This window comes from Pseudonaja textilis, chromosome 1, assembly GCF_049901715.1.
Source record: "Pseudonaja textilis isolate UNSWEBS1 chromosome 1, rPseTex1.2, whole genome shotgun sequence".
Lineage (NCBI taxonomy): Eukaryota > Metazoa > Chordata > Lepidosauria > Squamata > Elapidae > Pseudonaja > Pseudonaja textilis.
Window position 1 is genome coordinate 61,122,999 of NC_141990.1, and position 27,997 is coordinate 61,150,995.

The following is a 27,997-nucleotide window of genomic DNA, read 5'->3' on the forward strand; positions in this document are numbered from 1 at the left end:
AGTGTGCATTAAATTCTTTATTACAAAAAAAGGAAAAACAAAACAACCATAGATGGTTTTTTTTTAAAGATATTTTTTTGTCTAAAAATAAATATTTCTTATGGAATTTTGAGATTAACCAGTGTGGCTAGTGATTTTTTTTAGCCACAGTACACCAATAATAACAGTAGCACCAATAAATAAAATGATAGTAAAATTTTCTATAATCTGGGGCAGAAGAAAAGTTTACATATATAAAAAATGTAGTGTCTAATTAATCACACATATACATAAACATATATATATATATATATATATATATATACACACATACACATGTACAGCCATATATATATATATATATGCATATATATATATATAGATGTAGATGCATAAACTTTGCTTAAAAGGAATGTGTAGGGATGAGTGTTAAGATATTAATTAAATAACTGATCATGCTATTTACTTTCTCAACAATTGGGGAAGATTGGTTGAAACAGAAGAGTTAAAACAGTACAAAAAAAAAGGTACAACTTATAAATAGTAAAATTAAATATTAAACAAAGAATATTGAAAAATACCTAGTTTAAATTATTATTACTTTTTAATTTCTAAATTTAAAGGGACATTAGACAAGTATATAGAACATCACTGCACACAGCATGAACATATACATTTCAGTTGTACATGTGTGCACATGTGCACACATCCCCACGCAGACACAGACGCATACAAACTGAATGCATACCATATTTCTATCAGCTAGAGGGGGATTTTATAGTGGTTAATACACACTCGTCAAAGGCTGATTTAAGGCCAGTTTTTCTTGTTTTTCTGTAAACAAGCAAGCATTTGGCAGGATTCTGACACAGACCAAGTATAGTACCAAAAAAACAAACAAAAAAAAAACAGACTGAGAAGCAGGCACACAGACCAGTCCAATGAAGGCAATGAGACATAACTTTCCAGGTACACAGAACTGTGCTCTACATTTGCAGACTCAGCTATGCAATCAGTTTCCAACAATGGATTGATAAATGTTCTGACAATGCCAAACAGATGGCCGGATCCAAGCACCATTTCATGTCCTAGAGAAAGATCTTAGGGAAAGAAAACAGGTAAGGAGAAGGGCAAGGGCATGGAGGATCTCATACTACTTCGTGGTAGGGAAAAGAGTTGCTTGGATTCTGTCCCCCACAAACATATACAGACAGTCATCCTCTTCAGAGTTGATTCACTAACTTCACAGAAATGAGAAACCTATAGAAGCATCACATACACACCATACAGCAATAGCTTTCCCCATGACAGCAATACTGATCTGGACTTAAAATAGCTGGATGGCATGCTGCCTGGGGATAGTCATACAAAGTTCCACGCAGTAAGAAAAATGGGAATTCTGTCCTTGCAGATTCAGTGGTGTCCAGCAGCCTCAATTCTCCTAACGTATTTGATCTGGGACTGCAGAACATTTAACAGAGAATGGTACCCAGAGGTGTCAACCAGTATCATTTTGCATTTCCCAGCAAAGCAAGCTGAAGCCATGCCTTCTATGCACAAGTCAAATTGCTTCAGACATTCATAGAGTGTAAAAAATAGAATTAAAAATCCGCCTTATCATCTTCTGTCCAAATACCTATTAAATGCCTGGTGATTTGGGAGATGCTTTGGTGTTTCAAGTGTTTATATGCAAGGCACTGAGAATTGTAGCTTGATTCCCCAAGAACAATTACTGATTGCTAAAACTGAATTTCAACAAATCAGATTGGCTGGTCCAAGTTCCATATTCTAAGGCAGTGTTTCTCAATCCTGACAACTTTAAAGAGGTATGAGTTCAACTGTAAGAACCCCCATGGCTGAGGAATTCTGGGAGTTAAAAGTCCACATATTTTAAAGTTGCCAATCTGAGTAACATTGTTCAAAGGACATCTTCAAACCAGAATTAAATGGAATCTTGCCAATTGCCTGGTACTAGAGCTTTGTTTACTGTCTCTGAAAGTTACATATATACTGGCTTGGTTACAAACAATTATCAAAAAAACCTCTGTTGTTTTGGACCTATATGCAAAAAAGAAAACCATCACTCCTCCCCCTTTCATCAGATTTACACTGGCTTAGATTTTGGTGATGAACCAAAATCCACACCTGTTAGAATGCTATTAATTCTGGGACTTAGATCAGACTCTGTGCGCACTAGAACTTAAATCTTTTTGCATAGAAGCACTTAAGGCTATTCAATGAAGTTCCAAAACTGTTACAGGAATAATACAACAATCAACCATTCAAGAAACTAACAGAAAAAGCTTGAGATAGCCTTCCCCAATCTGCTACCTTCCGGAACTAACCAACAGCAACTGCCACTTTCCTCCGCCTATTTGCTTGCTGATTCAGAATATTGGCTCTGAACTCTTAACAGCTGTGGAAGAGCTTGGATTGAGGGAGGCTAACCAAAAGCTTACATGGCTGGTCTGTATAGGTCAATGGGGAAACTGGATAAAACAATCACATTTTGTAATGACTACAGTGGGCACTTGAAAAGTAAAAGTAAATATCAAGGTGAATTGCCTAATTTGGAAATGGGTACGGCTTTAAGGATTAGAGGGAAGCATGGTGGCTTTGTCTCCCTTCTCAAATCTGCTCTATTAGCAGTGTTGTTTAATATTATTTCAGCTCATGCAGTGAATAACTGAACAACACATTTAGAACCACCCCAAAATCACATGGCTCCTTTCATCCTCCATATTCTCTGTAACTTAACTGTAGAATATTCTTAATTAGGGAAGTCAAGGTTCTTTTAGAATGCCACACAAGGTCCCTCTTTAATTCAAAAGTTCTTCTGCCAACACTGGGCGCAGAGTAACTCTGGAATTCAGTGTACTGTCCCACTGACTTTTCATGCAAGTCATATCTGGATGGTTGGGCCGAATTATCAGACATTATTGATAATGGGGAGACTCTATGCTAATTTTTTTGTGGTGGTAATAAGTTCTACAAGTCCAGCAAAGAACAATATGTCTTAATATATTCATAGGACAAGACTGAGAGTAACAAATTTACAATGCTAAAGTATAAGCTCTCACCAGCTTTACCCTCAAAGGCCCAAAATGTAACAAGCCAATTTAAAACTTATTAGGCACAAAAAAAAAAACCTATACAGTTGTATGTATGTAACCCCCTCACTCACACACACTCACACATCCTGTCTATTGCGCATATATACTTAAATTAATATCCCTTTCCAGAAAAGTTCCAGAAGTATCTTCAGTGGCAGCTCTGTGCATGATGGTTGACAGTGCTGGTTCAACTGCCCGGCTCTCTGTTAGTTCCCCTTCTTTCCTCCATCTCCTTCTGCCGATATGACATCCATTATTTAAGTAGCCAACAGGGATGGCAGGATTCCAGGGATGCCTCCTTGAGCTGTCCAAACGTCAGCCATTTCCCATCATTAAGGCCAAAACACATTATCTGTGGCAAAATGTTCCTGCAGCAAGTCAATACAAAAATATACACCAACAACCCAGTGAAGCTAACAGATAGTAAGCCAGACTCAGAAGAGATTTTTCGAGAAAGAAGGGGAAGGGAATTTGATTGAATGATCAGTTCCAGCATTTAAAAGTTATTTCCTTGACCTTTTGACCCACAGTATTCCAAGGTGCCATTTTGGGAATCCCCTGCCATCTCTTCTCGTACAAATGTTTCACCACACGGGAGTGGGGCAGGAGAGTGGGGACAGGAAGTGAGACCAGCAGGCTTTAGAGGGTCAGGAAGAGTATGAAGAATATATTGAGCAGTATTGACTGGAGTCCAGTCGTAGTTTCTTTCTATGTCCCAAATAGCCCACTTGTGTCCACAGCAGTTGAGTATATCCAGTGAAGACACCAATAATGTTAGCAATGTTTTAGAAATTCAGTATATATATATATACATATATATACATATACATATACTTCATGTGTTTTGGGAGTCCCAAGCATATACCACTCCACTCTCCCTGGCTCTATATCTTAGCAGCATGAGAAGGAAAGTTTTTTTTGTAAAACTAGTTCAAAACCAATAGGTGAATCCTGCGCAGATCCTCAGGGAATGTTCCTTCCAGAGTCCATCGTTCATACTCAAAAGTGCTGTGCGCTGCTGATCCTTCATTTTTAGTGTTCATTTGGATTAGTGTTTGTTTTCTGTTTCTGACCAGGTGAGATGTCAGGCTCCAGAATCAAGGCTGCGCCCGCACTCCCTTTCTTCTCTGCTGCTCACCGCCTTGGTTTGTCACATCTGTGAAGAAGAAGAGAGAAGGGATGAGAGGTTATGTCGCGATATGCAGGATTCCCCAGCATTAACATGGCATTAACAGGTGAGAAGGAGCCTCCTGGGTTAAAAGATTAGCAGAAGTGTTTTGCCACAGAATAAATCAAAATCCTATACAGGGGCCAACAGGAAAGGACTTGCTCTTAAAGAAAAAGAAAAAAGCACTGCATTTCCTCTAGTTTTCTCCCCGCAGAGAAGAGTACTGTAAAGAATACTACTTCATCTCCAAAGTTGATTTTTACATCCTGCCATGCCTCTCACTCATACCTGTACAGAAACAATCTACCCTGTTCTGCCACACTAACCTCCTCTGCTATGTTTTGAAAGAGGTGCAGCCAAAGCAAGCCAGGGTGCCCTGTGCAAGCAAAAAGGGGAGAAAAGAGCTTAATTCCACTGCTTGCAGAGGCAGAGATTAGTGCCTAAACACAGCAGCAACCATAGCAGCTGTGCAGAAGCCAGGAAATGAAGAATCAACTGTGCCCTTTGAGGTCCAGATTTCCTCCCTGCAGTGAAGAGTTCATTTGAAGTAGCCAAGCAGCTGCCAAAGCCAAAACAATCCAACCTATCCTTTGGCACTACTCAAGGACAACCTGTATGCTGGCCTTGGTCCTAACACAGGGACAATTTTTTAATTAGCCATTTTCCCCACCTTTCTTCCTCTGGGAATAGCATGGCACTTACTTCGAGGTTTATTTCAAACTTCTCATGGGTTAATTTGAGGGGGAACTATAAAGGTCAAGGTCAGACAACTGTCTGGTTTCTCTCCAGGGGCTACTTCTGCACGGTGAACTGTAACTCAAGAAGACCTGGCTCTCTTCTTGCTGCGGCACTAGGCATCCACACTCAGATTACAGACCTTCACATCTTTTCCCTACACACTCAGCCACGTCTCAAGTCGAGAGAGAGAGACAGAGAGAGAGACAGACAGAGAGAGAGAGGTGGGCGTGCAGGATTTGGTGGGGCCAGCCCCCTTTTCTCACTGTTCTGAGCTTCTTTACTCTTCCAGCAGAGCGGTGCCACCGCTGGCTTTCACTGAAAAGCATCCTCTGGGCAGCAAAAGTTTTAAAGCCACGTCTGAGCAATGCAGGCCCGTCCCCCTTTCCATCGTCCCCTCCTCCTGGATCCCATTCCCAACCCACCAGCCCTTGTGTTAGCAAGGCCAGGTTGGGCCAGCATCTCGGGGCAGAGAGCAGAAAGGGGGCAGAGAGCAGGTTGCGCATCTCCCCAAGCAACCGAGGCACACCCAGCACCAATAACAGCCGGAAGAAGCTCCAGCAAGAGTGAGGCATCGGAGAATCAGCCCTGGCCACTTCTCCAGCCCCCGTCATCACCCTTACCTTCTCAAGCCAGGCAAGGAGTGACTGGGAGGAGAGGGCAAGGGGTGGCACCAGCCAGTGGTGGGATCACCCAACAGGGAGCCACAGCAGAGAGCCCAAAGAGCCGAATGCGGCTCTGGAGCCATGGGTTGCAGACAGCCCATTCTAGAGTAAAAGAGAAGTGCAGGAAAGAATGCATGTCTGGATTTATGACTCAGTCCCAGGTAGATTTAGAGCTTAAAAAGATGGATTGGGACAAGATCTTTGCTTTTGAGCGCCCACCCCCACCCCCGCCAAAAAAAAAGAGAACTGGCAATCTCATTAAACAGCCGGTTGCATTAAACAAGGACTTGCATAAAAGTCTTTGAGGACTTCTCCTGAGTGCTAGCAATGTGGAAGGAGCCACCTTGTTCCCTAAGAGATGTATTCTAGATTATTTATCATCACCCTCAGAGGTGGCATTCAGCAAGTTCTGACCGGTCCTGGCAGACCGGTAGGGAAAATTTTGAAAGGTTCAGAGAACCAGTAGGGAACATTTTGACTGGCCCCACCCACCCACCCCTGTTCTTACTTCTCACCTCTCCTATATCTGGCTGTTTATTAGCTCAGCTGATTCGCATGAGTGGATTTCCGCACCTCAGCTGAGCTAAAAAAACAGCGTAGCTCACCAGGGAAGGACCATCTCTGAGCCTTGCGCACACACGATTCACACGTTTGGCGTGCGCGCGTGATAGGCGTGCCTGCACAGCTCACCAGCTTTGGTCCAGATGGCGGAGTTTGAGCATTGCGCATGCAAGCTCGGAAGCAAACTCCGAACCGGTAGGAAATTTTTTTGAAACACATCACTGATCACCCTACAGGCAGACAATACAGTTCAACTCTGCCAGAACAAGGGAAGTTTTAAAGTTTAGGCAGATTACACCAAAAGCCAGCAAAAGCTCACTCCTTTATCTCTCTCTAGATGTGTGAATGAATACGTCTGAGAGAGCTGTATATGTGGGGTTTATTTTCTGTTTTTCATTCTTCAGGACACAAACCTGCAAGTGCGCTCGTTTAACTCAAGCTGCTTCGACTTGCAACGTGAGTCTGTGAATTTGCAGGAACATTTACAGGTCAAGGGATCTTGTTTGTACAAGTGCTTTCTCCTTTCTGAGCAAGGTTCACAGTGACTGCAAAAAGGCAAAAGGAAAGAGGTCTAAGCTACAGTGCTTTAGCGGGAAGAAATTTACACATGCAACACCCTACACATTGAAGCAACCCTTGCCCCCACCCCTTGCCCACCACTCCCAACACTGCATGCCTAGAGCACTGCTGGGAGGAGAGGTGGACACTCCCAAAGGCATTCCAACACTTACTTGCAGTAGCTTTTTAAAAGGCAGAAATGGGCTCTCTGCAATGGCCTAATCCACAAATCCTGCATGAGTCCAATTTGCAGTGGAAAGGAGAGCCTCCTTATTGTTAACTGAGGTCTCTGAGCCAATAGCAACAAAATATTACTACTACTCAAGGGCAACTCTTTCTACAGAGAAACCCCCGTCTTTCTTTTAAAAAAGAGAGAGAGAGAAAACAGACTTTGGAACCCAACTGCTCCCATTCAAGTTGTGTCTTTTTCCATACAGATTGAATCCAAACAGCAGCTCTTGAAATCCCTCGCCCGCATCACCCCGCCACCTAAGAATGACTGGAAATGCAGGATTTGGTGAATTGAGATGTAGAAAAGGCACAGAAAGAGAAAGGGCACCCAATTCCAGCAGAGAGAAAGAGAGAGCACTCCCCAAATTTTCCCAGAATCCTTTAGCTGCCTCTGGTAATGGTTAGTAGTTGCCATCAGTCTCCATACACACACACACACACACACAGGCAAACATGCATGAAAGACAAGTATGAAGCTCTTGCTGTCACACCAACAGGTTTGTAAGTGACCGCCAAGAGGAAATTTAAGGAAGTGGGTTGGGGGAAATCATGTAAGAGCGTTTTAGGGGGAAAGTAAGAGTGAAAATGTGAGAAATTTGCCTATCCTTTTAGGTCACTGTGTCTTTCAAAGACCAGAATAATCCCAAGCAAGAAAAAAACAAACAGATCACAGCTTCTATGTGCTCCCCAATGTCCCCAAACTTATAGTGCCACCACAAGAACAAGTGATTTGGAGATGCGAGTGAAAATTGTTTGCTCCTTTGATTGTTTAATTAGATGTAATGCAAGCAGGGGTTTTGATTTTAGGGGTGAATAGAAAGAAATGGGTAAAAGGCAGAGTCTAAAAGCACATGATGCAAAAACGTACAAATTCTGTGGTTTATACCGGGCTCTCTTGCGCTTTCTTTTTTGACCCTTCCCCTTTCCTCGCTTTGATTTTCTGGAAGAAAAACAAAACAAGCAAGAGAGAGGGGGGGGAGGGAGAGAAGGAGAGAAGGAGGGAGGGAGGGAGGGAGGGAAAGTGCACAGAGGGAAGGAAAGAGGAAAAAGAGGGAGAAGCTACCATAGGCATTTAACTAAAGTATAAGCACCTATACTGTGGAAGTCCTTGGAGTTGAGGCATTTCTGTTTTCGTGCTGTGAGTTGTTGTTTTTAAGATGAGTGGCCATATAAATCTTTTAAATAAATGTGTTTCTACACTTCACACAACTCTATCGATAAAGTTGAAATCTGAAAAGACTCTCAACTTCGCTCCAGTTACAGATAGGCATATCTCATGTTTCACTTCATATATGACCCAACCTACACCTCTGGCTTCTTCCCCCCAAAATTGAAATGTCTTATTTTGGCTCCAATATGGGCCCAAAAAGTCACTTCACTGGTCCCCAGATAGAATGGGCTCTCCAGCCTCAGTAAGGAAGAAAGGTGAGCAACACTTAACAATGTGCAAACAGGCTCCGTTTGCACCGGCTTGTTTTATGGTTTTCATTTTGACATGTACAAGCTTTACCCTCAGCAAATTATTTCTGAGTATTCCCACTGGAACCATCAGAAGGCATCATTAGGCTGTTCACCTACAGGCAGGTAACAATGTAAGATGGGGAGGTAATTCTGCATTCTATGAAAAAAGGAGGTAAACTATTAATATGCAGTTCAACCTCAATTGCTCTGGTCTTACTTGGAACATAAGGTAATTATGGCCTGTCTGAACCCATTACTATAGGAGTTATCACTAATAAGTGATCTCTATGAGCTATTACATACAGGCAAATGAACTCTGTTCTCTCCTGCTCTGAAGCCCTTGCTGGTACTAGAGATTTAAAAGAAAACCTCTACACTGTTAGGTAAGGCAATGAGGCTAATCTAACTATCATTCCTCGGAAGATGACACAATATATATATTTTAGCAGAGAATTTGAGCCCCCTTCCCTGCTGCAATTGCTAGAGAAAGTAATGTACAGGTTTGGTTTTCCACCCTTTTATTAAAAATGGTGATCCTAAGAAACCAACTCTACTGCACAGTATACCAGTTCATCTGATTTAATATTGTCTACACTATACGCCAGAGTCTCTGGTAGGTTTTCAAGTGATTTTCTCAGCTCTGCCTGGGAAATCCTTGGGGCCTTCTGTGAAGCAAATTCCTACCCACACATGTTAAGGTCTTCCTATGTACTTTTGATCATATTTTGAGCAGCAATCCCAGCCAAGGAGAAAATCAGGTGAAACTGAGTAGGTTCCTACTGCTCCAGCAGTAAACTCTGGGAGAAATGCATGTGGAAAAAATGCAATAATCTTGGGACAATACCTAATGCAAAAATACTCCTTTTCTTCCTAGAAACAGTTTATTTAAACTGTGGAAGAAGGAGATGCTGCAATAAAGGAGGAAGTCCCTGAGGTTAATGGACAGGATGTGCCCTGGATCTTGTTAAAATCTCTTGGTTGGCATCAGTTTTTCTCTCCTAACCACAAGCATAGTAACCACAAGAACACACTAGCAGGGCAGAGAAAGTATGTTTACTTCAGTAAACTTTCACAAAGTTTTACATCCATTAATGCCACACTCATCCAAAGGCACACCATGAAAAAAAGACATCAAGCATAAGAGGAATTTCAGCTTAACCCAAACTAGAGGGAACCCGATACTGATCTGGAGATTTGCAAAGCAAAGTAAGCCACCTGAAGGAGTGGAAAACTATAGTCCCAGAGGGAAGACTATGGCCACAGTGCTCACTCAGTCACAACACTCTTACATCTCTGAGTCACTCTGCCATTCAGCTGAATAACATGTGCACCAGAAGAGTAAGCCAAGCTAGCAGTATTTCCCTGGGTAATCCACTGATGTCTCCACAATGTGAATTCATGAGAATTCCATTAAGCTCGGACATGTATGAGAACAGCACAACTAACTAAAAATATCCTCCCCAAGCCCCATTCTCTTTCTCTCTCTCTTTCTCCCCCAGCTTCCAAGCCAAATTGCAGACCATGAACCATCTTAATATCCCCTCACAGTGCACGCATGCATTTATTTGTAAGCTAGAAATTGAAAAAGTATATCCACAGTTGATTCGGCTGGATAATGTATAGAGAAGTCTATTTTATCGTTCAATAATACTACACAAATCTCAAGGTAGATGTCAGTGTCACATTACAAGATCAGCTACTTCCATTCCCATAACAAAACTCGTCTACAGTCACCACAATGCAGTATTTCCAGATGCTTTGAACTACTATCTCATTGGTCCCAGACTGCAACACCAATAGCCTGGGATAAATATTCCAAAAGCACTATAGAAGGCACCGTGCTGGGGAGTGCTGGCAAAAAAATGAACATAACTCTCTTTTATTCCACCTTTCATGATTGATATGCCAAGTTAATTCACATCAGAACACTACCCAACCTTTGATTGGGCGTACGTGGCTTTTGGTTCATGAAAGGGCAAACTCTCTTCTTCTAAGTGAGACAGCATAGCCCGCATGCACAGCCTTAATGTTAGACGTTTATGAAAGTTGCTGTAAACATCAGCAAGTTTTTATCAAAGCAGCAAAGAGAGAGGAGAGCAATGGTCTCCAAATGAATGTGTAAGGAAAGTTTCAGCAAGAATCCTTTTGAAAAGGGATAAAAGCTTTTGAGTTAATTCCATGCTGTTCCTGACATATTTTTTATAAGTAAACAGTTTCAAAATGGCTTCAAGGCATAAGGGAACCACAGCTGTCAAAGCTACATGTGTGACTGTAGCTAAGAGGAATGGATTCAAGGTATAATTCTTTAGATTATTTCTTTTTAAAAAGAATCAGCAACAACCAGTTCTTATTTGTAGTGATCTGGGAAAGAAAGGAGGGAGATCACCAACACCAATTTAGGAGAGGGATATAATCTAGGTCACTTACTTTTCTTGTTTAATTCTCATTGGTTTCTTTTGTCTATAATTGAAGAAAAGAAGAGCAGGATTAGAAGAGAACTAGCAATAAATGCAAAGATCCCATCCTTGGATCGCCCCACTTTCAGCAGCAAACATAATAAAGGATGCTCTTTCCAGCACTGCCCATCTCAGTCTTCCAAATGTACCAATTCCATTAATCCATGTCAACTAGCAATGTTATCTGGGGATAATGGCAGCACAAGCTTAAAATGCCATAGGACCATCAGGTTGGTGAAGGTTGGCCTTAATTATAATAGCCAGGGGCAGAAAAAGAAGCACATTTCTTTCTGACCAAATTAAAACATTGTTCAGATGTTATGCCCAAATATATGCATTAAAAAGTCATACCTTTTGTCCTTGCCCTCAATATCCCCAGCTCTATTTCCCTTTGCCCAACACTGACTAACAGCAAAATCTGAAGGGAGACTTTTGTACATATTGACATGAAAATGAATATAAGTTGCATTGACATCAGAGCTCTGCCTTATATGGATCTATTTACTATTAGATTTATATCCCACTGTTATTTTGTACAACTCAAGGCAAAATATACAATATTTCTTCCTTCTGTTTTTTCTACAATAAACCCGTACAGTGAGTTGGGCTAAAGAGGTGACTGCTCAAAGTCACTGAACTCACTTTCACATCTAAGGAGGATTATAACTTGTGGTTCTCTGGGATTCTAGCCCCACACTTTAGCCACTACACCAAAGTGGCTGTCTTGACTTTAATTATGTTTTCATGATCATATAAACTTGTATAACAAAGATTGGGGGTTAAGGGTTCAGAGCACATAGGAACATAGGCACAACCACCTGTTTACTCAGTTGGAGTATAATAGCAATACAATGTTTCTCAACCAGTTGCTGGTTCTCAATTGCACCTACCCAAAGAATGTACCAAGCGGCCAGTGAAATTTCCATGACAGAGATTGAAAGCATGTAAGCACACACACACAAACACATTCATTTTGTGACCTAGATGCAGCCCCTTAAGGAATGCTTCCCCTGCTGAAGCAATGTTGATGCAACTGAGGTTTCTTAAGATGACAAGATAAAGCCCTCCTGTTGCTGGACAGTGGACTTACATCATCTGTCAATCAAGATGGATGAAATCACCAAGTCAGTTGGCTAGCAAGGAAAAACTCTTCCCAATACAAAGCAAGACCTACACCACAAGATTTTGGATGGAAGATGGATACAGGTGGGCAGCTGGGTACAATTGGTACACAATGGCATAATTCTTCTCCAAATTCAATCAGAAAAACTCTCTGTCCTTACCTGCATTGACATTTACTGTGCTGCTGGAAGCTCATCAGTTGTATATGCTGGCTCTGAAAGTGTCTGAGTTTCATGATCTAGAAGGAAAAAATGTGGGCAGAAAGGAAAAAGAAAAAAGATGAACAGTGAGTCACATTTACAAATGGGTAATGTTCAACAGCCATCTCACAAAACCAGCAAGCAAAATGAATGCTTAAACCAAGGGAGCAAAATGAAGGCTACATTAGCTAGCTTCCTTAAGCCACCATCCTATCCCCTTTTTACCCCTCTAAGCCAGTATTTCTTAAACCTGGCAACTTTAGGATATGTGGGTTTCAACTACCAAAATTCCCCAGCCATGCTGGGAGTTTAAATCCATACATCTTTAAAGTGTGAGAAACACTGCTCTAAACTCATGGGACGCAGTTTTGAGAAGGAATGTATAGGAACATGCTCAAAAGCAATAAGCAATGCTAAATTCCTGATATGAACGGCCATGCCAAAAAAGTACAATTTAGTCTTCATTTAGCAATCACAATTGGGTTTAGCAAATCAGTCATTAGATTAAACCATGACTATATTTATGATCTTACTTCAGTTTTCCTTTGCTTTACAAACCTGCAAGCTGGATTGATTATAAAGTCACTTTTTCATCCCTATAATACCCGAAAACAATCACTAAATGAGGCAGTCACTCAACAAGGACTACTTCATAAATGGGCTCATATCCACAAAGTTAAAAGTTAAAAGAATTTTTTGCCCTGCTCTCCAAAACAGATTGCCTTACCCAAGTGGTCTTGGCTACCTCACACAGATCCTTTGATATACAGATTCTAAAATCTGGATATTATTCAAAGAGAATTAAGCAAGGCATATAAAGAATAACAGATCTAGGGCAAGTAACATGGCTATTTCATTCATTAGGCTAAGTACCAAAATCTTCTAAAGCGTTTGGAAAGTGTAACAAACACAGGAACCTGAAACCTGAAATGTAGGTTGTTATTACACGGGTATGTGATCTATAGGTCTCCTCTCTGTGCGTTCCTACGTGTGTAGTAGTACAGTCAAATACCAGCCTCTGAATTTTCAGGGGGAATTATACTCAGGTTCAAAAGAATGTGTACAAAGCACATCACCTAACTTTACTAGTCTTCCCTTTGGAGAACATATGAGAGCATCACAGCAGTCACAGCCATATTTATAGTTCTTGAAATAACAAAGAACACCAGGGCAATTTCTTTTCCGTTGTTTTGTTGCAGGGGGTGTTTTTGTTTTTAAGTGTTGGCTGCACTTTTTGTAATCTCAGAAGCACTTCTGACCTACTCATATTGCCCAGGGACAACCTGACCTAGTCAGATTGCTCTGGTCACATTAAAAATAGGTAAAAGCTAGGTTTGTCTAGCCTATTGAAAAGAAGGATGGGGGCACGACATGATAACTGTATTTCGTATTCAAGGGGGTGTCACAAACAAGAGGGGATTGATTTATTCTCTAAGGGCAGGAAGTAATGGGTGTAAGCCTGTTAAAGAGAGATGCAACCTAGAAATAAGGAGAAATTTCCTGACAGTTAGAACAATTGCCTTCTGGTGCTGTGGATGCTCTATCACTGGAAGTTTTCAAAACTAGACTGGACAACTATGTAGTTGAGATGATATAAGGCTCTTGCCCTCAAGCTCAACTAGAGTTAGACTAGAAGACCTCTGATGTCCCTTCCAGTCCTATAAGTCTATGATTCATCTTTCTCTATTCTTTCCATATCCAGCAGATGCAAGTGGTTATATTAGGAACTGTGTATGGTCCCAGACCACCAGTTGATCCTTCCCAAAACTATAGAAACTATCCATAGTGGAATTTATTAAAGAAAACAAGAACAACTGCAGGTCAAAAGACTCGTCCTCACTGCTAAGTCACCTTGACTGTTAAACCATAGTCTCACCTCCATGCTGACATTGTACACCTCTGTGGGCACACATTCTAGCGCTTCGTCATTACAGAATCCTCCACATTTCATCAGGAGCACACAGGATGGTTTGAACATGTATTCCACCTCATCAGGATACTCCTGGTAAATATCTACCATGGTCTCAATGGGCCTGCAGGCACTCCGCTCAAAGACCGTCATAAATGGGATAACTAGGAAACAAAGGGGAGGGAGAAAGGAAAAGTAGGGATTAGTTACACTTATTCTATGAAGTCCAACATTAACATTACAATATAGTGTAGACAGACTTAAGGCACAAGAATCACTGCCCCTTCTACTGGATTCTTATCTAACAGTCTTAACAAAATACAGTCTCTCAGTAAATGCATTAGCCTACTTAAAATGTACTTAAGGCCTAAGAAGGCAGACTATAGAGATTGTGGATGAGCAAGATATGATGAATCACTGACAAGTTTAGCATCTGTGTTGTCTGAATTTTAACCAGCTAGAAACAGAATGCATTTGCAAGATGGAAATAAAAGTGATTCATAAGTCTCAAGGCATGGTGGCAGCTTGTTAGAGAAGCTTTACCTTGAAATGAATCGAAAGGGAACCTGGTCATTTCAGAAACCCAGAGGCTCCAACCCAGTGTCCCTTCACATATAAAATAACTATTTGATGTTAGCCTAAAAGCTTCTCTCAAAAGCACAGTTGTTGAGCAGGACCAGATTCAATTTCCTCAGATAATTTTCTGCAGTGGGAATATCACATTTTCCAGGACTCATCACACAGTGCCATGTAGTTGGAAAATATGCTTCTTCCTTTAACTTCTAGTCTTATGCTACTGCCAAGACTACATGGAAAGTAGCTGGAGAAGTAGAAACTCATTCTTAACTCTAGTGCATCACTCACGTAGTTTTCAGCACAAAAATCAAGGAACTTAATGGAAGGGAAGGTCCCCTCCCTTCCGTAAACCCATGCCATAACATTTGCTGACCCCTTCCAAAATGTTTTAATTTTAGTTTTACTCCACAGAAATGCCCCTCATTTATGTTTCTAAACAACAAGGAGCAAACAATCACCTCATTCCCTCCAAAAGCGTTGCCACCATTCTGTGCTGTGCACTCTGGTTGTCTGGCCAAACATTTTCATAATTTCGTATTTACCCAAAGGGCCTCATCATTTGCTTCAATTGCTGTAAAATTTGATATGCAGTAATTCTGGACTGGATTGAGGCTACAATCCAATTGAAACTAACATTCAAAAGAACTTCAGTGTGCCCAATTTTTAATCCGGATCTGCCCCCATTATGATATTTACCATTAAGTTTTAATGTTTGAAAGGTTTTTAGATTACCTTCTTCAATGAAGCAGGGGAGGTTCTACCTGGGAAATTATGTATTTTATCCCAGCTCAGTCATCAATATTTAGCTCAGCCTTCATCAGTTACCAGCCAGCATGGCTAATGGCTAGAAATTCTAGCTGTCATATCCAAAGCATCTGGACTACAGTTAGGGTTGAGAAAGTCTGATCCAAATATACAGGAAAAGGCGCATGAAATTGGAATTCATGCCACTCCAATTTTTTTTTAATGCAACATAGGGAGAAAAAAAGAATGCAAGGTCTCCAGCCCTAACAAATTTATACATACACACAAAACACACAATTCTACCATGACCAGGCTAAAAAAGCTAATGGTTCATTGCAAAACAGAGGAGAGGAGATACGAGATGCATGGCTCAATGCAAGAGTACAAAATCTATCTTCCCAACAGAATATGAGATCTTTTAAGCAAAACATGGGCTCGTGCCTGTTCCTCCAACAGGCACATTAGAAGCAGCTAATGGGAGTCCTTGCAGAAGCAGGAGATACTGTTTGACCTAAGTGCTTTTTTTTCCCCACCTTCCAAGGCCTGCAGTGTCTGCGTTGATAACCCAGTGTGATAACAAGCACAAATTGCTTGCATCATGGAAAAAACAGAAACCGGTAAGCGTTTTGAACAGTCCTGAACCTGTGACAAACCAGCATAAAGGTTGCTCCGCTGAAGCGCAGGCACGTGCTGGGGGTAAGGAGAGGGAGGAGAGAAAGAGAGAATCAAGAGTGCTGCAGTTGTGAGCTCAGGGCTCTTGATAATTGCAGAAAGTTAATTCTTGGTCATGTGGGGCTGAGAGGGCCACCATCTGAGAAGGACCCTGCCTGGGGTTTCTACTGGCTGCACAGCCTAAGTGCCTGTTTAAACAGTTGCTCAGAGAGAAAAAGCGTGTAGTGACGGGCGGTCTCCAGCTCAAAAGCAGCACTTCCTTCCACAGCAACCTTATGTCCAAGCCCAAAATCTAGTATCAGCCTCTCAGGTCTCCTGCAATTAGTGTGGGCCAATTGTTCCTTCTTCCCCTTCAGGTTGACCTTAACCTTAAAATGCAGCTATCTATAAACCAGAGAATTAAACAATTTAGTGTCTGGAAAACTTGTCGGCACATAGCCAGACATGTAACGCCTTGCTGATTATTCACTCCTTTCTAAGCATTAAGAGCGCAAGAAACTTTGTTATAATAACACTGAGTTGAAAACATTATTAGCTACCTCCTCATGCATCTGCATTCAGAAGAAAGCTAATAGACAGAGACAAGGACTCGAGCGTCTCAAACAACTTGCCCCTTGTGCCGTGAAACAAATTCAACAAGTTTTTCCACGTACAGGTACTTACGACCACATTCCTCTTGTTAAGGAAGACATTTGTTAAGTAAATTTTGCCCTGTTTTACAACCTTTCTTGCCTCAGTTGTTAAGTGAATCATTGCTTGTTAAGTGGTTGTTAAGTGAAACTGGCTTCCCCATTGACTTTGCTTGTCAGGTCACAACCAGTGGCCTTGGGACACAGCAACGGCCATAAATATGAACCAGTTGCCAAGCATCTGAATTTTGATCAGGGTGGTGGTGCAAAGGTTGTAAGTGTGAAAAACAGTCATAAGTCACCTTTTTCAGTGCCGCTGTAACTTTGAATAGTCACTAAATGAACTGTTGTTAAGTCAAAGATTTCCTGTAATGGAATCCCATGCCCCACATACACTGCAGGGGAGGTATCCCAAATAGGAATAAGTATGAAAGTCATAGGGTACCTACTGTCTTTGCCTGAGCAGCTAATTCACCCTTTAACTTCACCACAAATATTTATTAAATTTATATGCTGCCTATCTTACCATCAGGTGACTCTAAAATCTCTCTAAAAGTAACAAAATGGCTGTCCTAAATGGTTTGGGTTGTTTTTTTAAAAAAAGCATAGTAGTATATAACCTGTGGATCATCCAAAGAGATGCATCCTATGCCCACATATAGCTGGCAGACATATAGCACCTTCTACAGAGTTTTTATTTTTGCTTTATCCCTTTCAAATGTATAAATATGGGAGAAAGGGAGAAGGACAGTGGGGGAATTATCAATTTCCAAAAACTGATTATTATCAAAATGATATGAAAAGTGAATAAAGGTACTTCCTCATTTCTGAATTCTTTGCTTACTTCCTATATAGTTTCATGAATTACATGAAATTTAGGTTAGTAGCTCAGTGATATCAAATCTAGAAGGCCCCCTAGAATATACCTAGAATACTAAACTCCATTGCTGGCACACTCATTAAGATAGTAATTCTAGAAAAAAGCATTATTCTTCTATGAGCGGCAGTGGCACAGTGGTTGGAGTGCAGTACGTGCAGGCTACTTCTGCTGACTGCAATTTGGCAGTTCGAATCGCAACAGGCTCAAGGTTGACTCAGCCTTCCATCCTTCAGGGGTGGGTAAAATGAGGACCCAGATTGTTGGGGGGCAATATGCTGACTCTGTAAACCGCTTAGAGAGGGCTGTAAAGCACTATAAAGTCTAAGTGCTATTGCTTTTTCATATGGAAGTAACATTCCTAAATTAACCTGCCAATCCGTTAGCAAAAGACTCCTACAAAAGCAGATTCAATGCAGCCACATCAGCAAAAAAAGGTAAGAAATTGTTTTGTTGTTTTCCACCCTTTCATATGAATGATATTCAAACAAGAAAAATGGTGCAAAATAATAGAGATGTGAGTACTCTAGCTACTCTAACTTTTAATATACAAATGCAAAAGCAAAGGAAATTAAGAGATATTTGTCAGTCTCTATTTAAAAGAGACTAGTCACTGATACACAAGCAGAAAGAGGCAATTACTTGGCTGCTGGCCTCCTCATTTCCAGTTTAACATATAATAATGTGAAGTCTTAAATAGTCCAAATTGATCATTTGAATCTTTAAAGCTTCACCCCCAATAAGCTGCTCTATGGCCCTGTAGAAACCCCAGATCTTTATTATCTAGTTGTGCAAAGTTACTGCAGCAACTGTTTTGCAGTGGCTTGCTAATCACATCTCTTGATATTCGATTATGTCAATCAGATCAGGACTTAGTTAAGAAAGCCTGGTTTTATCTGGCTACCGGTTGACTAGGTGATATAACGTCTAACCTTTAAGCAGAAGGAAAAATGTAATTACTATAACCTGCAAAACCCTTGCTGGCCTTTTCTGAAATACAGCATTCTGCAGAGTTCCTATCGGTCTCTGAGCTCAAAGAAATCCAAATAACTCCTTTTTGACAGAGTAGCACCACAAAATACAAGCCAGTGCTTGAATGTCACTCATGCATTTGCAGCTCGAGACAAAGAGCCCAAGCAGCTTTAAATATCAACCTGCCATGCAGTTGTTTTCTCACATACACAGAAAAAGGAACAACCATGTATTCATTTTCAGGGTAAAAAAAAAAAGTTAAAACCAGAACAGCCATTAGATTACAATATAAGGGTGTGCTCTTACAAAGTTACGCTCCCTTAAGAGTCTGACAACACTCTTCCAGAGTTCACCAGGCCAAAAACTTGATTGCAATTGAAACTAACCTTGATAAGAGAAAAGGCTGCCCCCTGCTGCTGTCTAACTCTAAGAACAGCAGCAAGTGCCACTCCCTGAATGCCCCCAACTAAAGGGATTCCACAGCAGACTTTCTTTCTACACTGTGGAAAGCCAGTTGTTTACTACAAATCTCCAAGTTAGGTGAACGTCTAGTGCCTAAAGCTTCAAACCAGTGCTCCCTGCACTGTGAACCTCTTACCAGTAGTTTAGAAACTGCCATTATTCTCTGAATCCCTCTCAATTTCTTTACTTGTAGTATGTCTGATTTCTACATCTTCTCCTTTCCTTCCTTCCTGCCACATATTTTGCAAAGTACAAAGGTTTGAAGGTTACTGAATATTGTCACAAATTATGTTTTTGCTGGGGAATTTATGAGAATTCTCTTGCAAGACCCAAATCTAAAAAGCAAACGACTAAAAGACAAATGCATTTAGACCCACACTGCCAGAGTATTCTGGCTCCAGATATAACAGAACTTTTTATAACAACCTGATAGCTTCCTAACTACAACTGCCATAATCCCCATCCAGTGTGAGCAAACATTTCCACAGATGCAGATCCAGGAGCCAGGCTGGAGATGACTGGTCTAAAATTTTAGAAGCACAATGGAGCTTCCATTCTATTTCATTTCTGACGTTTTCAAATACAATGTCCAACAAGAGACCAAATGCAGTTGGTTATAATGGCCTATTTGCAAAAATGCTCCCAGACTCAGCCTTAAGGTGCAGGTGATTCTTCTAAACACGCCAACAGCGAATGCTGTGCATACTGATGCAGAAAAAATTACTATTCCTTAGAGTAGGGCATGTAGGCATGTAGCACTGTGGTCTTTAAAAAGATGGATCAAACTTCTCATTTGTTTCTGGAAAATTATCCATTCAGTTGGACAATGCTGTGCTCCTTGCAAACTTAAATACTGATAGTTGGATAACTTTATTTTGTGTCTGACCAAAACAACATAGGTCAAAGGTCTGTCAGCAAAAAGATGAGAGACAGGAAATTTTCAAGGTGATTTCCCTTTAAAAATCATGGTAACTTCCTCCAACTATTATTCCCAGAATTGCTGAGATGCCTGATCTTAGTTTTAAGTAAGCCTCAAAACAGACTAAAATGCCAACATTGCAGTCCAATATATTCTCCCTGACAACCTTCTTTTGCTGGATATTCTCCATGTAGGTTGAACTCCTGCCATTCAAAGTCTGTGTGATCTGCAGCTGTACTCTAACACATCTGGGTTGATAAGATTGTTCTTTGAAGTTTAATAAAAACATGGTGTTATCTCATTTCTCCTTTAAAGCAAAATACTGTTGTGCATAACTGCAGCTGCTTGATTAAAAAAAAATCCTGGGAAATCTTGAAACCCAAGATGTCAAACCTAGCAACTAAGAATCCCCCATTGTCTTCATTTAAACGTTTTCAGTGTAGTCATGCTGGAAATCTTTATCCTACTTCACTCGTTAGTGATGTTACTTCCATTCTTTCTGTCCACAGAATTACAGTCCAACACCACCTTCATCCCACACCCTCACATATATTCATTTTTCAAATGTTAGCAATGTGAATATTCCCTGCCCAACAGCCCAGCTAATGGACTGATGCCAGTTCTCCTCCTCCTCCTCAAACCATCAACACATTCAGCTCCTTGAAGGTACCCTTATTATATACTCATCAAAGAAGAGAAAGGGAGAGGGAGGGAGGGAGTGAAGGAGGGAGGGGGCACTTACCTTCATCTGGTTGCTTCTCTCCATCCTCTTGGGCAGGAGCAGCCTGCAACACCTGCAAAACCAACAGAGAACTAATCAGAACACAAATCCGGTGCCCTCACCCTACAAACCCTGAAGCCCTTTTTCGATCTTGACACTTTGCTGGTTTTCAGTAATAAAGATCAGAATCTGTTGCACTTTGCAGAATGCAAAAGAAAACCAAAAATGGCACATGCCAATTATGTTCTAACACCCATTTCTCTGCAGAAAATCCAGAAAGGAAATGCATCTGAATTGTGAACCAAAACATTTGTTGGAAACATGGAATACTTTTTGTACTAATGAATACTTTTTGCTTCTGTTTCTGTAGTGGTGGCCTACAAAATGTACTGTACATGGCCAGATTCCATGTCCATCTGCTTTTAAAAGTGTTGCATACCATGCCAGCATTCCCACTTCGATTCCATACACCTAGAAAGTGCCAAGTTGGCAAATTGTGGCTTACCTGTTGTCTAAAAGGTTAAATAGTCCTTCACTTTTGAAATTGCTTTTTAGCTACATTTAAGTTGCTTTTATGATTCAGTGCTAATGAAACTATATTATAGGGGAAGATACTATAGAAAGATATCACATAACTTTCAGGGCCTGAAAGGGAGCTAAGAAATATACAGACATTGGGTAAATACAAGTAAATACATTAGCAAAACACTGAGTTGTCATTTTCTAAGTATGTAAGAAAAGTAGATTTAAACTATTATCATACTCTAGACAAGGAAGATCCTCTGAGGTACAAATGTGAGAAAGCAAGATCTCTATTCAGTAAGAACCAATTCAGCTATATGTTTGCTTTCGGTATGTGGGACAAAAAGAATTCAAAAAGTTTTCTCAGACAGCACTCTCGTTTTTCTAGGCTTTAAGGCATTTATTATCATAATCAAGATCAAAATCTACAATGCAAACCTGAACAGGGGAGGTGACTGGCAAAAGAGAAAACAATATTGGTGACCTTCTAAAAATGGCATGACAAGGAATCTGAATGTCAGTGTTTCAGATCTCTGGGGTACTTAGCCAAGGTCATTAGCCCAGTTTTAGCAGAGAGGAAGAACCTCCTGATTCGCAAATTATGGAGTCAGAATCAGCCAGTGAATTTCAAGAGCAATCCAACTGGTTCACTAGGCTGTCAGCAAAAGATAACAGAGGCTAAGAATGCAATGCTGCGCTCTAATTGTGGCACTTACATAGGTTATCCTTCTAAACTGATACCCCCTACCTGACTTGGGACTACAATTCCAAGAACTCCCAGCCCCATGTGGCCAATGACTAGGAACTCTAGGAGCTGCGGAGGATTGATCTATGGGGTGGCCCAACAGATAGAATCACTTGGATCTTCAAAGAAGGGTGCCAGGCAGCACACACAGGTGACAATGTTCCTTTTTAAGCTGAACAAGATTTTTCTATCTCTAGGTGAAGGTCAGAGCAACTTTTACAAACAAGGTGGGGGAAGTCGAAGCTTAAACACCAAGGCCTTCATGGGCCAGCAAGCTGCCACAATCAGTTCTAAGCACAGCCTCCGTTGCTTCTCAAGACGCTTCAGACGGGCAGCTCTCTGGTGAGGTGGCAAGTTGCCACAGCTCCTTGTCAGGCAGGTGTCCGCCCATTTCTCTAGCATCGCGTTGAGCACGTACTCTTTTTGAGCCAGCAGGCTGTGGCAGGCTGTCCTGGGATTCCTCCTCCATCTGCAGGATGGGACTGTGGCAAAACAAGCTGCCCACGAGTGCCCTGACTGAGCAGCCAAGCATGCAGCCCTGCCATAACTTGGTCAGGGCTCTGGGGAAGGAGACACCCCTGGCTTTCATTCTTCAAAGGCCTGCTTGGGTCCTGCAGTATCAGCTAGAAACTGTTCTTCCCTTCTGGCCTAATGTTGTCCCTTGCTGCTGCTTCACCTTCTCCAAAACAGCTTTCTCCTTCTCTCTCTCAAAGCCGGGAAAGGGTGGGGGGAGTGAAAATCATTTAGGAAAGAGACCTGAAAAATCGCTAGAAGGGATTCCAGATAGCAAATAGGGACTTGGTATGGTCTGTGTCCATCTGCTTTTTTTTTTTCCCTCTTTCGAACTTCCTATCAAGGCTAGACTACTATTTCCTGATTAGCAGAAACTGGAAGCAACGTATTCACCAGCCAGACAAGGAAAAGGAACCCCATTAACCATCATGTACAATCTATTCACACCATTGCTCGTGCCATTTGCCTTTGAATCTAGGAGCTATTTATACAGCAGAGTCACCTTGAATGCATTTGAGAAATCTGAAGGTTCTTCTCTGCTCCTATGCTGATGAATTACATTCTCTCTGGCCAATGCTGACAGGCTCCGTTGACCCAAGTTTCAGGGCTTTAGATGAAGGGTGTAAATGTTCTCCGTTCCCATCAAAGGAAGGACAAACTTTTTTTTTTCTCAAGGGACAAGTGCCCTTTTGAAGGTCACAATGCCTGTCCCATTCTTTCTTCCCTGGCTGGAGGTTTTACTCATTGTTTCCCCATTAAGGTACTTAATTGTCTTGTGTTAGATTTTTCAACACAGACAATAGAGGAAATATCTCCTTTAAGGCTTGAGCAACAGCACATTGACAGGCAGCTGGCAATTCTACTCTTATATCTTACTCATTCCTATATGAAGCAAGGAAAAGGTTAACTCAATAAATTGCTTCTACACACACACACACACACACACACACTTCCTATTCTTTCACATCAAAACCATTCTTTCTCTAGCTTTCTCCTTCTCCTAATCTCACAGCCTCATTAAAAGAGCTTTGTAACTATTTTGGACTGGAGCAAACAATCCAGCCACTTTGGGAGGGCCCCTGGGACTAGAGTTAAAAAACCATGCCATCTTAGGTGCGGGGGGGGGGGGGAGCCCTCCTCTGGTATTTTCTGCCTAAAATGCTGCCGTTCCCCTCCTCCTCCCCCTGCTAGGCACTCAAAGGAGAAAGAAAGTGCAGTGGCCCAATAAGGGAGGCATTTCTGACATGGCACAAAGAAGAGGGAAAATGAGTTCAGGAAATGACTAGGATACACCAAAGAGGGCTCCAACACCCACTTTGTATTGGGAAGGGATATTACTTGGAGAGTTTTCCACCTTTGGCTACGCAGTTAAAAGGAGGAAGTCCCACTGCCTTCCCTTAGAAACAGCAGCTGGATGGCAAGTAGGAGCCCCAATGTGGCCTGAGCAAAAGGCTGATGGCTGTGAGATCATTAGCAGTCCAGTCACACGCTCTTGTTTCCACCCTTACTGTTTGATCTTTGCTCAGACCAGAAAGATGTCTTGAGAAGGAGCCCCAGGACTTGCTCACTGCAACAAACTTAGCATCACCACCAATTACATCAGATAATAATAAAAGGGCCCTAAGTATTATCAATATAGCGAAACGAAAGCCAGGCAGATTTTGGTTTGGACTTCAGTCTTTTCATCCATGGGTCTTGTCACCATTAACTCATGCTTCACTCCAAGGGTAACACTTTCAAAAGTGATTAATCACTGGGGGGGAGGGGGGCTGCACCATTATTACAGCCAACAGTTGAGCTGTAAGAGGAAACCAATGCCCTGCATTTCCTTCACCTGACTTATGCGCTCACAACTTACTAAGCTATACAACTAAGCTATACTGTGGTTTGTTTGGCTTTGGCTGATTGCTTTTTTGAATCCAACCATTACAGTGTGTCGACCATGGGTTAGAACTTCACATAGTATATAAAACAAGTTAACTATGGCTTTATTCAACAAGTCAAAGCTAGATATTTTATTTATTTATCAAATTTATATAGCTGCCCATTTCACCAAAAGCAACTCTAGGCAATGAACAGTCATCCAATTAAGCAGTAAACTAAATAAAACGATCAGTTCCTAATAGCATTACATAATAATTAATAAGAGAGCATTAAAGCTATGAAATCAGTTTATATTATATATTAATAAAGATTAATAGTTCCTAATAACTTATATTATAAATGCTATTTCACTTTCAGCAAAGGATTACACTTGTCTTCCACACTCCCTTAAAGTGCCATACTGCATAGAATAACTTAATTCTCTTCTCACCAATAGTTTTTACCTTCCACGTTTCCAATATATGTTAAGCTGTTTCTGGGGTCAAAAAATGTAAATGCATTTATTGTCTGCTCCCCAGAGATTCCTACTTCATATACTGCATCTGATTTGGGTTGGTAATATATAAGACTATGGCACCTAACAATTTACCTGAGTGATTTGTGGGGTCCTAAGAGTTGAGGACCATCAATTGGGGGAGGGGAAGTCATCTCTTTTTCCCATCATTCTACATATTCTCCCTCTGTGTACCTTTTTAATATATATTCTATTTATTACTTGTCTTCACAGTCGTTCATGCATAAATCAGTTTTCTCAATCTAGTGGCATCCAGACAAACTGGATGAAATTTATCACTGGGCAGATCGTTTAGGACAGGGGTGCCCAAACTTGGCAACTTTAAGACTTGTGGATTTCAACTCCCAGAATTCTCCAGCCAGCTATGCTATGCTGGCTGGAGAATTCTGGGAGTCGAAGTCCACAAGTCTTAAAAGTTGCCAAGTTTGGAGACCCCTGGTTTAGGATGACAGAATCTGTAAAACCAGGCTTGGCAAAACTGTATAACCCGAGGATCATTTTTAAAAAAGCAAGCATGGCCATCTCAGACTAACCTATTCACAGGTTTTCCCCTCAAAGAACATCTCCTGTCCTGAACAGATGAATGTGCTGCTGTCACTTGCATGAAAGCTGGACTTTCTGAATAGCTTGTGACATGGAACTAGACTGATCTGAAATGGCAGATATCTTACATCTGTGACTGAAAAAAGGAAGTTATAACTATTTCTACACTCTTGTTTAACACGACGCCACCAGGTGATTTATTGGCTAGAGATGACAGGCCTTTTGGTCCAAGATTTCTGAAAAGTGGCAAAGGACAGCATGCCTGCATTTGAAGTGGGGTTTTTTTAAGACTTCACTTCTCTCTCCTAAAAACCACCAATAACCTGCATCCCCTTTCTTTCAAACAGGAGCTAAACCCAAGCAAACGCTACCAACCCTCCAGCTTATTTAATTCCTTTAAGGAGCAAGTCAAAAGCTCCTGCTAGTGGGGTCTTCGGGTAATGGCCTTTATAATAAGGAAACGAATAAAGATGAGAGGGGTTTAGAAGCGGGGGAAACGGTATAGAGAAAGAACTCTTATTTATGGAAACTCAGCAGGGTCGTTCCCGTCTGAAAATCAATCTGGAAGAGCCACAGAATTCATTTGGCGGTCTTTGATCTCTGTTTGCTTTTGCAAGGCAGGAATTTTGAACTCCGGTCAGTAAACCTGCCTAACTAACTAAAGCAAACAAGCCAAAAACACCGCTTTTGCAATGTCAGGAGAAGGGGGGAGGAGGGAGGGAGGCAGAGAGAGCAGCGTGCGCGCAGCTGGCTGCCACCGCCGCTGCTACAAGAAGTCAGCCTATATGCTCCGATCAATGACGATGCAGAGACGTGCCTCCTCCGTAGGGCGTCCTTCAAAAAAAAAAAAAACCACCCCAGGTTTCCAAACTACCCAAGCAGGAAGAGAAAGGAAACCTGCTCGGAATGGGCTAAGCTAAGGCAACGTGCAAGAAGGAAGCAAGACCTGCCGGGGTGGGCAACAGCTTCTAATCTACTTCTCCCTTTTTCCAGCAGGCCCCACGCGGGCGGTTGCAGTCACAGCTTAAAACGCCATAACGTATCGGCTTTGCTCGCTCGCCTTCGGCTCAAAAAAAAAAAAAAAAAAAAAAGTGGGGTGGGGGTCGGTGGCCGGTCTTTTGTCGGCAGTCCCGAAGAGCGCCGACTCCGAGCCGAGATAACCGCGTTGCCCCCTCACAAGGTCAACCAAGCACACGCGGGCTGAGCGCGGGACAACCCGGCTGGGGGTGGGGTGGGGGGTCTGTCTGGCGCCTCGCGGACCCGCTCTCCTCCGACGCGTGTGGGCTCCCTTTGGGCCCCGCGATCCCCTCGCGCTCGTCACGCACGTTCAGCGTAACATGCGGCGAACAGGCCACGAGAAGGAGGAAGAAGAGGAGGAGGAGGAGGAAGGCTTCCCCGCCGCCCCAGATCCGCCCGCCCGCCCCCTTTTTTCTTTCTTTCTTTTTTTTTTACCTTGGCGTTGTGGAAATAAAGCAGCGCCGCCAACCCGCAATGGATCCAAGTGAGCAGAAAGTTCATGGTTCCAGGAGCGAGGGGTGGATCGGCTCGGTCGGGTTGTCTTAAGTCCTTCTTTGCTCGGCGGTCGCTCTGATCAAGCTGAGGAGTTGAGCTGGGGGAGGGGGGGAGAATTTAGACTCTGGTTTCACCAGTCCATAAGCTCGCCTCTCCCGAGGCCCCAGAGACGCAGTTTGCCCTCGGTTTGCTTGCGCGCTCGCTCAAGGTCTTCGGCTCAGCAAAGGTTCCGATCCGCCGGTTCCGCTTCTCCAGAACAATCCCCCCCCGCCCCGGGCAGCACGGCGAATAGTAGCCGATTTCCCTCTCCCCTCTCTTCCACGCACACTCCAGCCCTCGGTGGCAAGGCACCACCACGCGCGAGCGCGCTCGCTCTCACCACCAAGACAAGCACCGGCGGGGGGGAGAAAAGACAAAAAAGAAAGAAAGCAAGCAAGCGAGACGAAGAAGAAAAGTTTTCCAAAACTTTCAGTGCATTTTTTTTCCCCCTTTCCAAGGTCTCGGATCTTACAGCTGCTATGACTCGCTGCTTCCCAGCTGAAGTTGGGTGGTTTGGGTTTGTTTGAACAGCAAGCTGTTTAGGAAGAACTCTTCATTCAGCCCGGTTCGATTCGGGCCCCTTCTTCTTGCTTTTATAAAAAAAAAAACCGGGGAAAATTCTTCCAAAAAAAACCAAACCCCACTTTTTTTCCCCCACCAAAGAGGGCAAAAATCCAAGTTCTTTTAAGCGAAGAAATTTCTCAGCAGATCGAGGGAAGGGGAATAAATAAAGGGCGAATAAAAGAATGAATCGCAGATCCTTAGAGCGTAAGGAAGTCGGAAGGAAGAGAAGGAAGAACTCTGGATCTCGTTTCCCTGCCCGATCTCGCTTCCTTTTATATATATATATATACCGAGAGCGTCTTCACTTTTATGTCAATGAACGCCTCCGATCTCGCTCCTCTCGCTCGCTCTGCCTCTCTCTCTCTCCCGAATGTTAGGCGGAGTAGTAGCAGAAGCGCAGCCTGCTCCGGGTAGCGCTGTCTCTCGTTCTC

At 42.2% G+C, this 27,997-nt stretch overlaps 1 protein-coding gene across 4 annotated transcripts; it reads right to left on the reverse strand.

Annotated features, from left to right (window-relative positions):
* Positions 1–2: 2 nt before the first annotated feature.
* On the reverse strand, positions 3–27,997 carry VEGFA (vascular endothelial growth factor A). 4 transcript variants are annotated; one of them, XM_087935622.1, is made up of 9 exons: positions 27,857–27,997; positions 26,904–27,060; positions 20,752–20,803; positions 14,126–14,322; positions 12,211–12,287; positions 10,899–10,931; positions 7,897–7,950; positions 6,635–6,766; positions 3–4,248 (listed from the first exon to the last, which is right to left on the reverse strand). In XM_087935622.1, exons 2-9 carry the CDS (start codon positions 26,967–26,969, stop codon positions 4,227–4,229), a joined length of 633 nt encoding a protein of 210 aa, XP_087791748.1. In that variant the 5' UTR covers positions 26,970–27,060; positions 27,857–27,997; the 3' UTR covers positions 3–4,226. The 4 variants fall into 4 exon arrangements, with proteins under 4 accessions (XP_087791748.1, XP_026551344.1, XP_026551345.1 ...); XM_026695559.2 differs by having other exon boundaries at positions 7,879–7,950; XM_026695560.2 differs by lacking the exon at positions 7,897–7,950.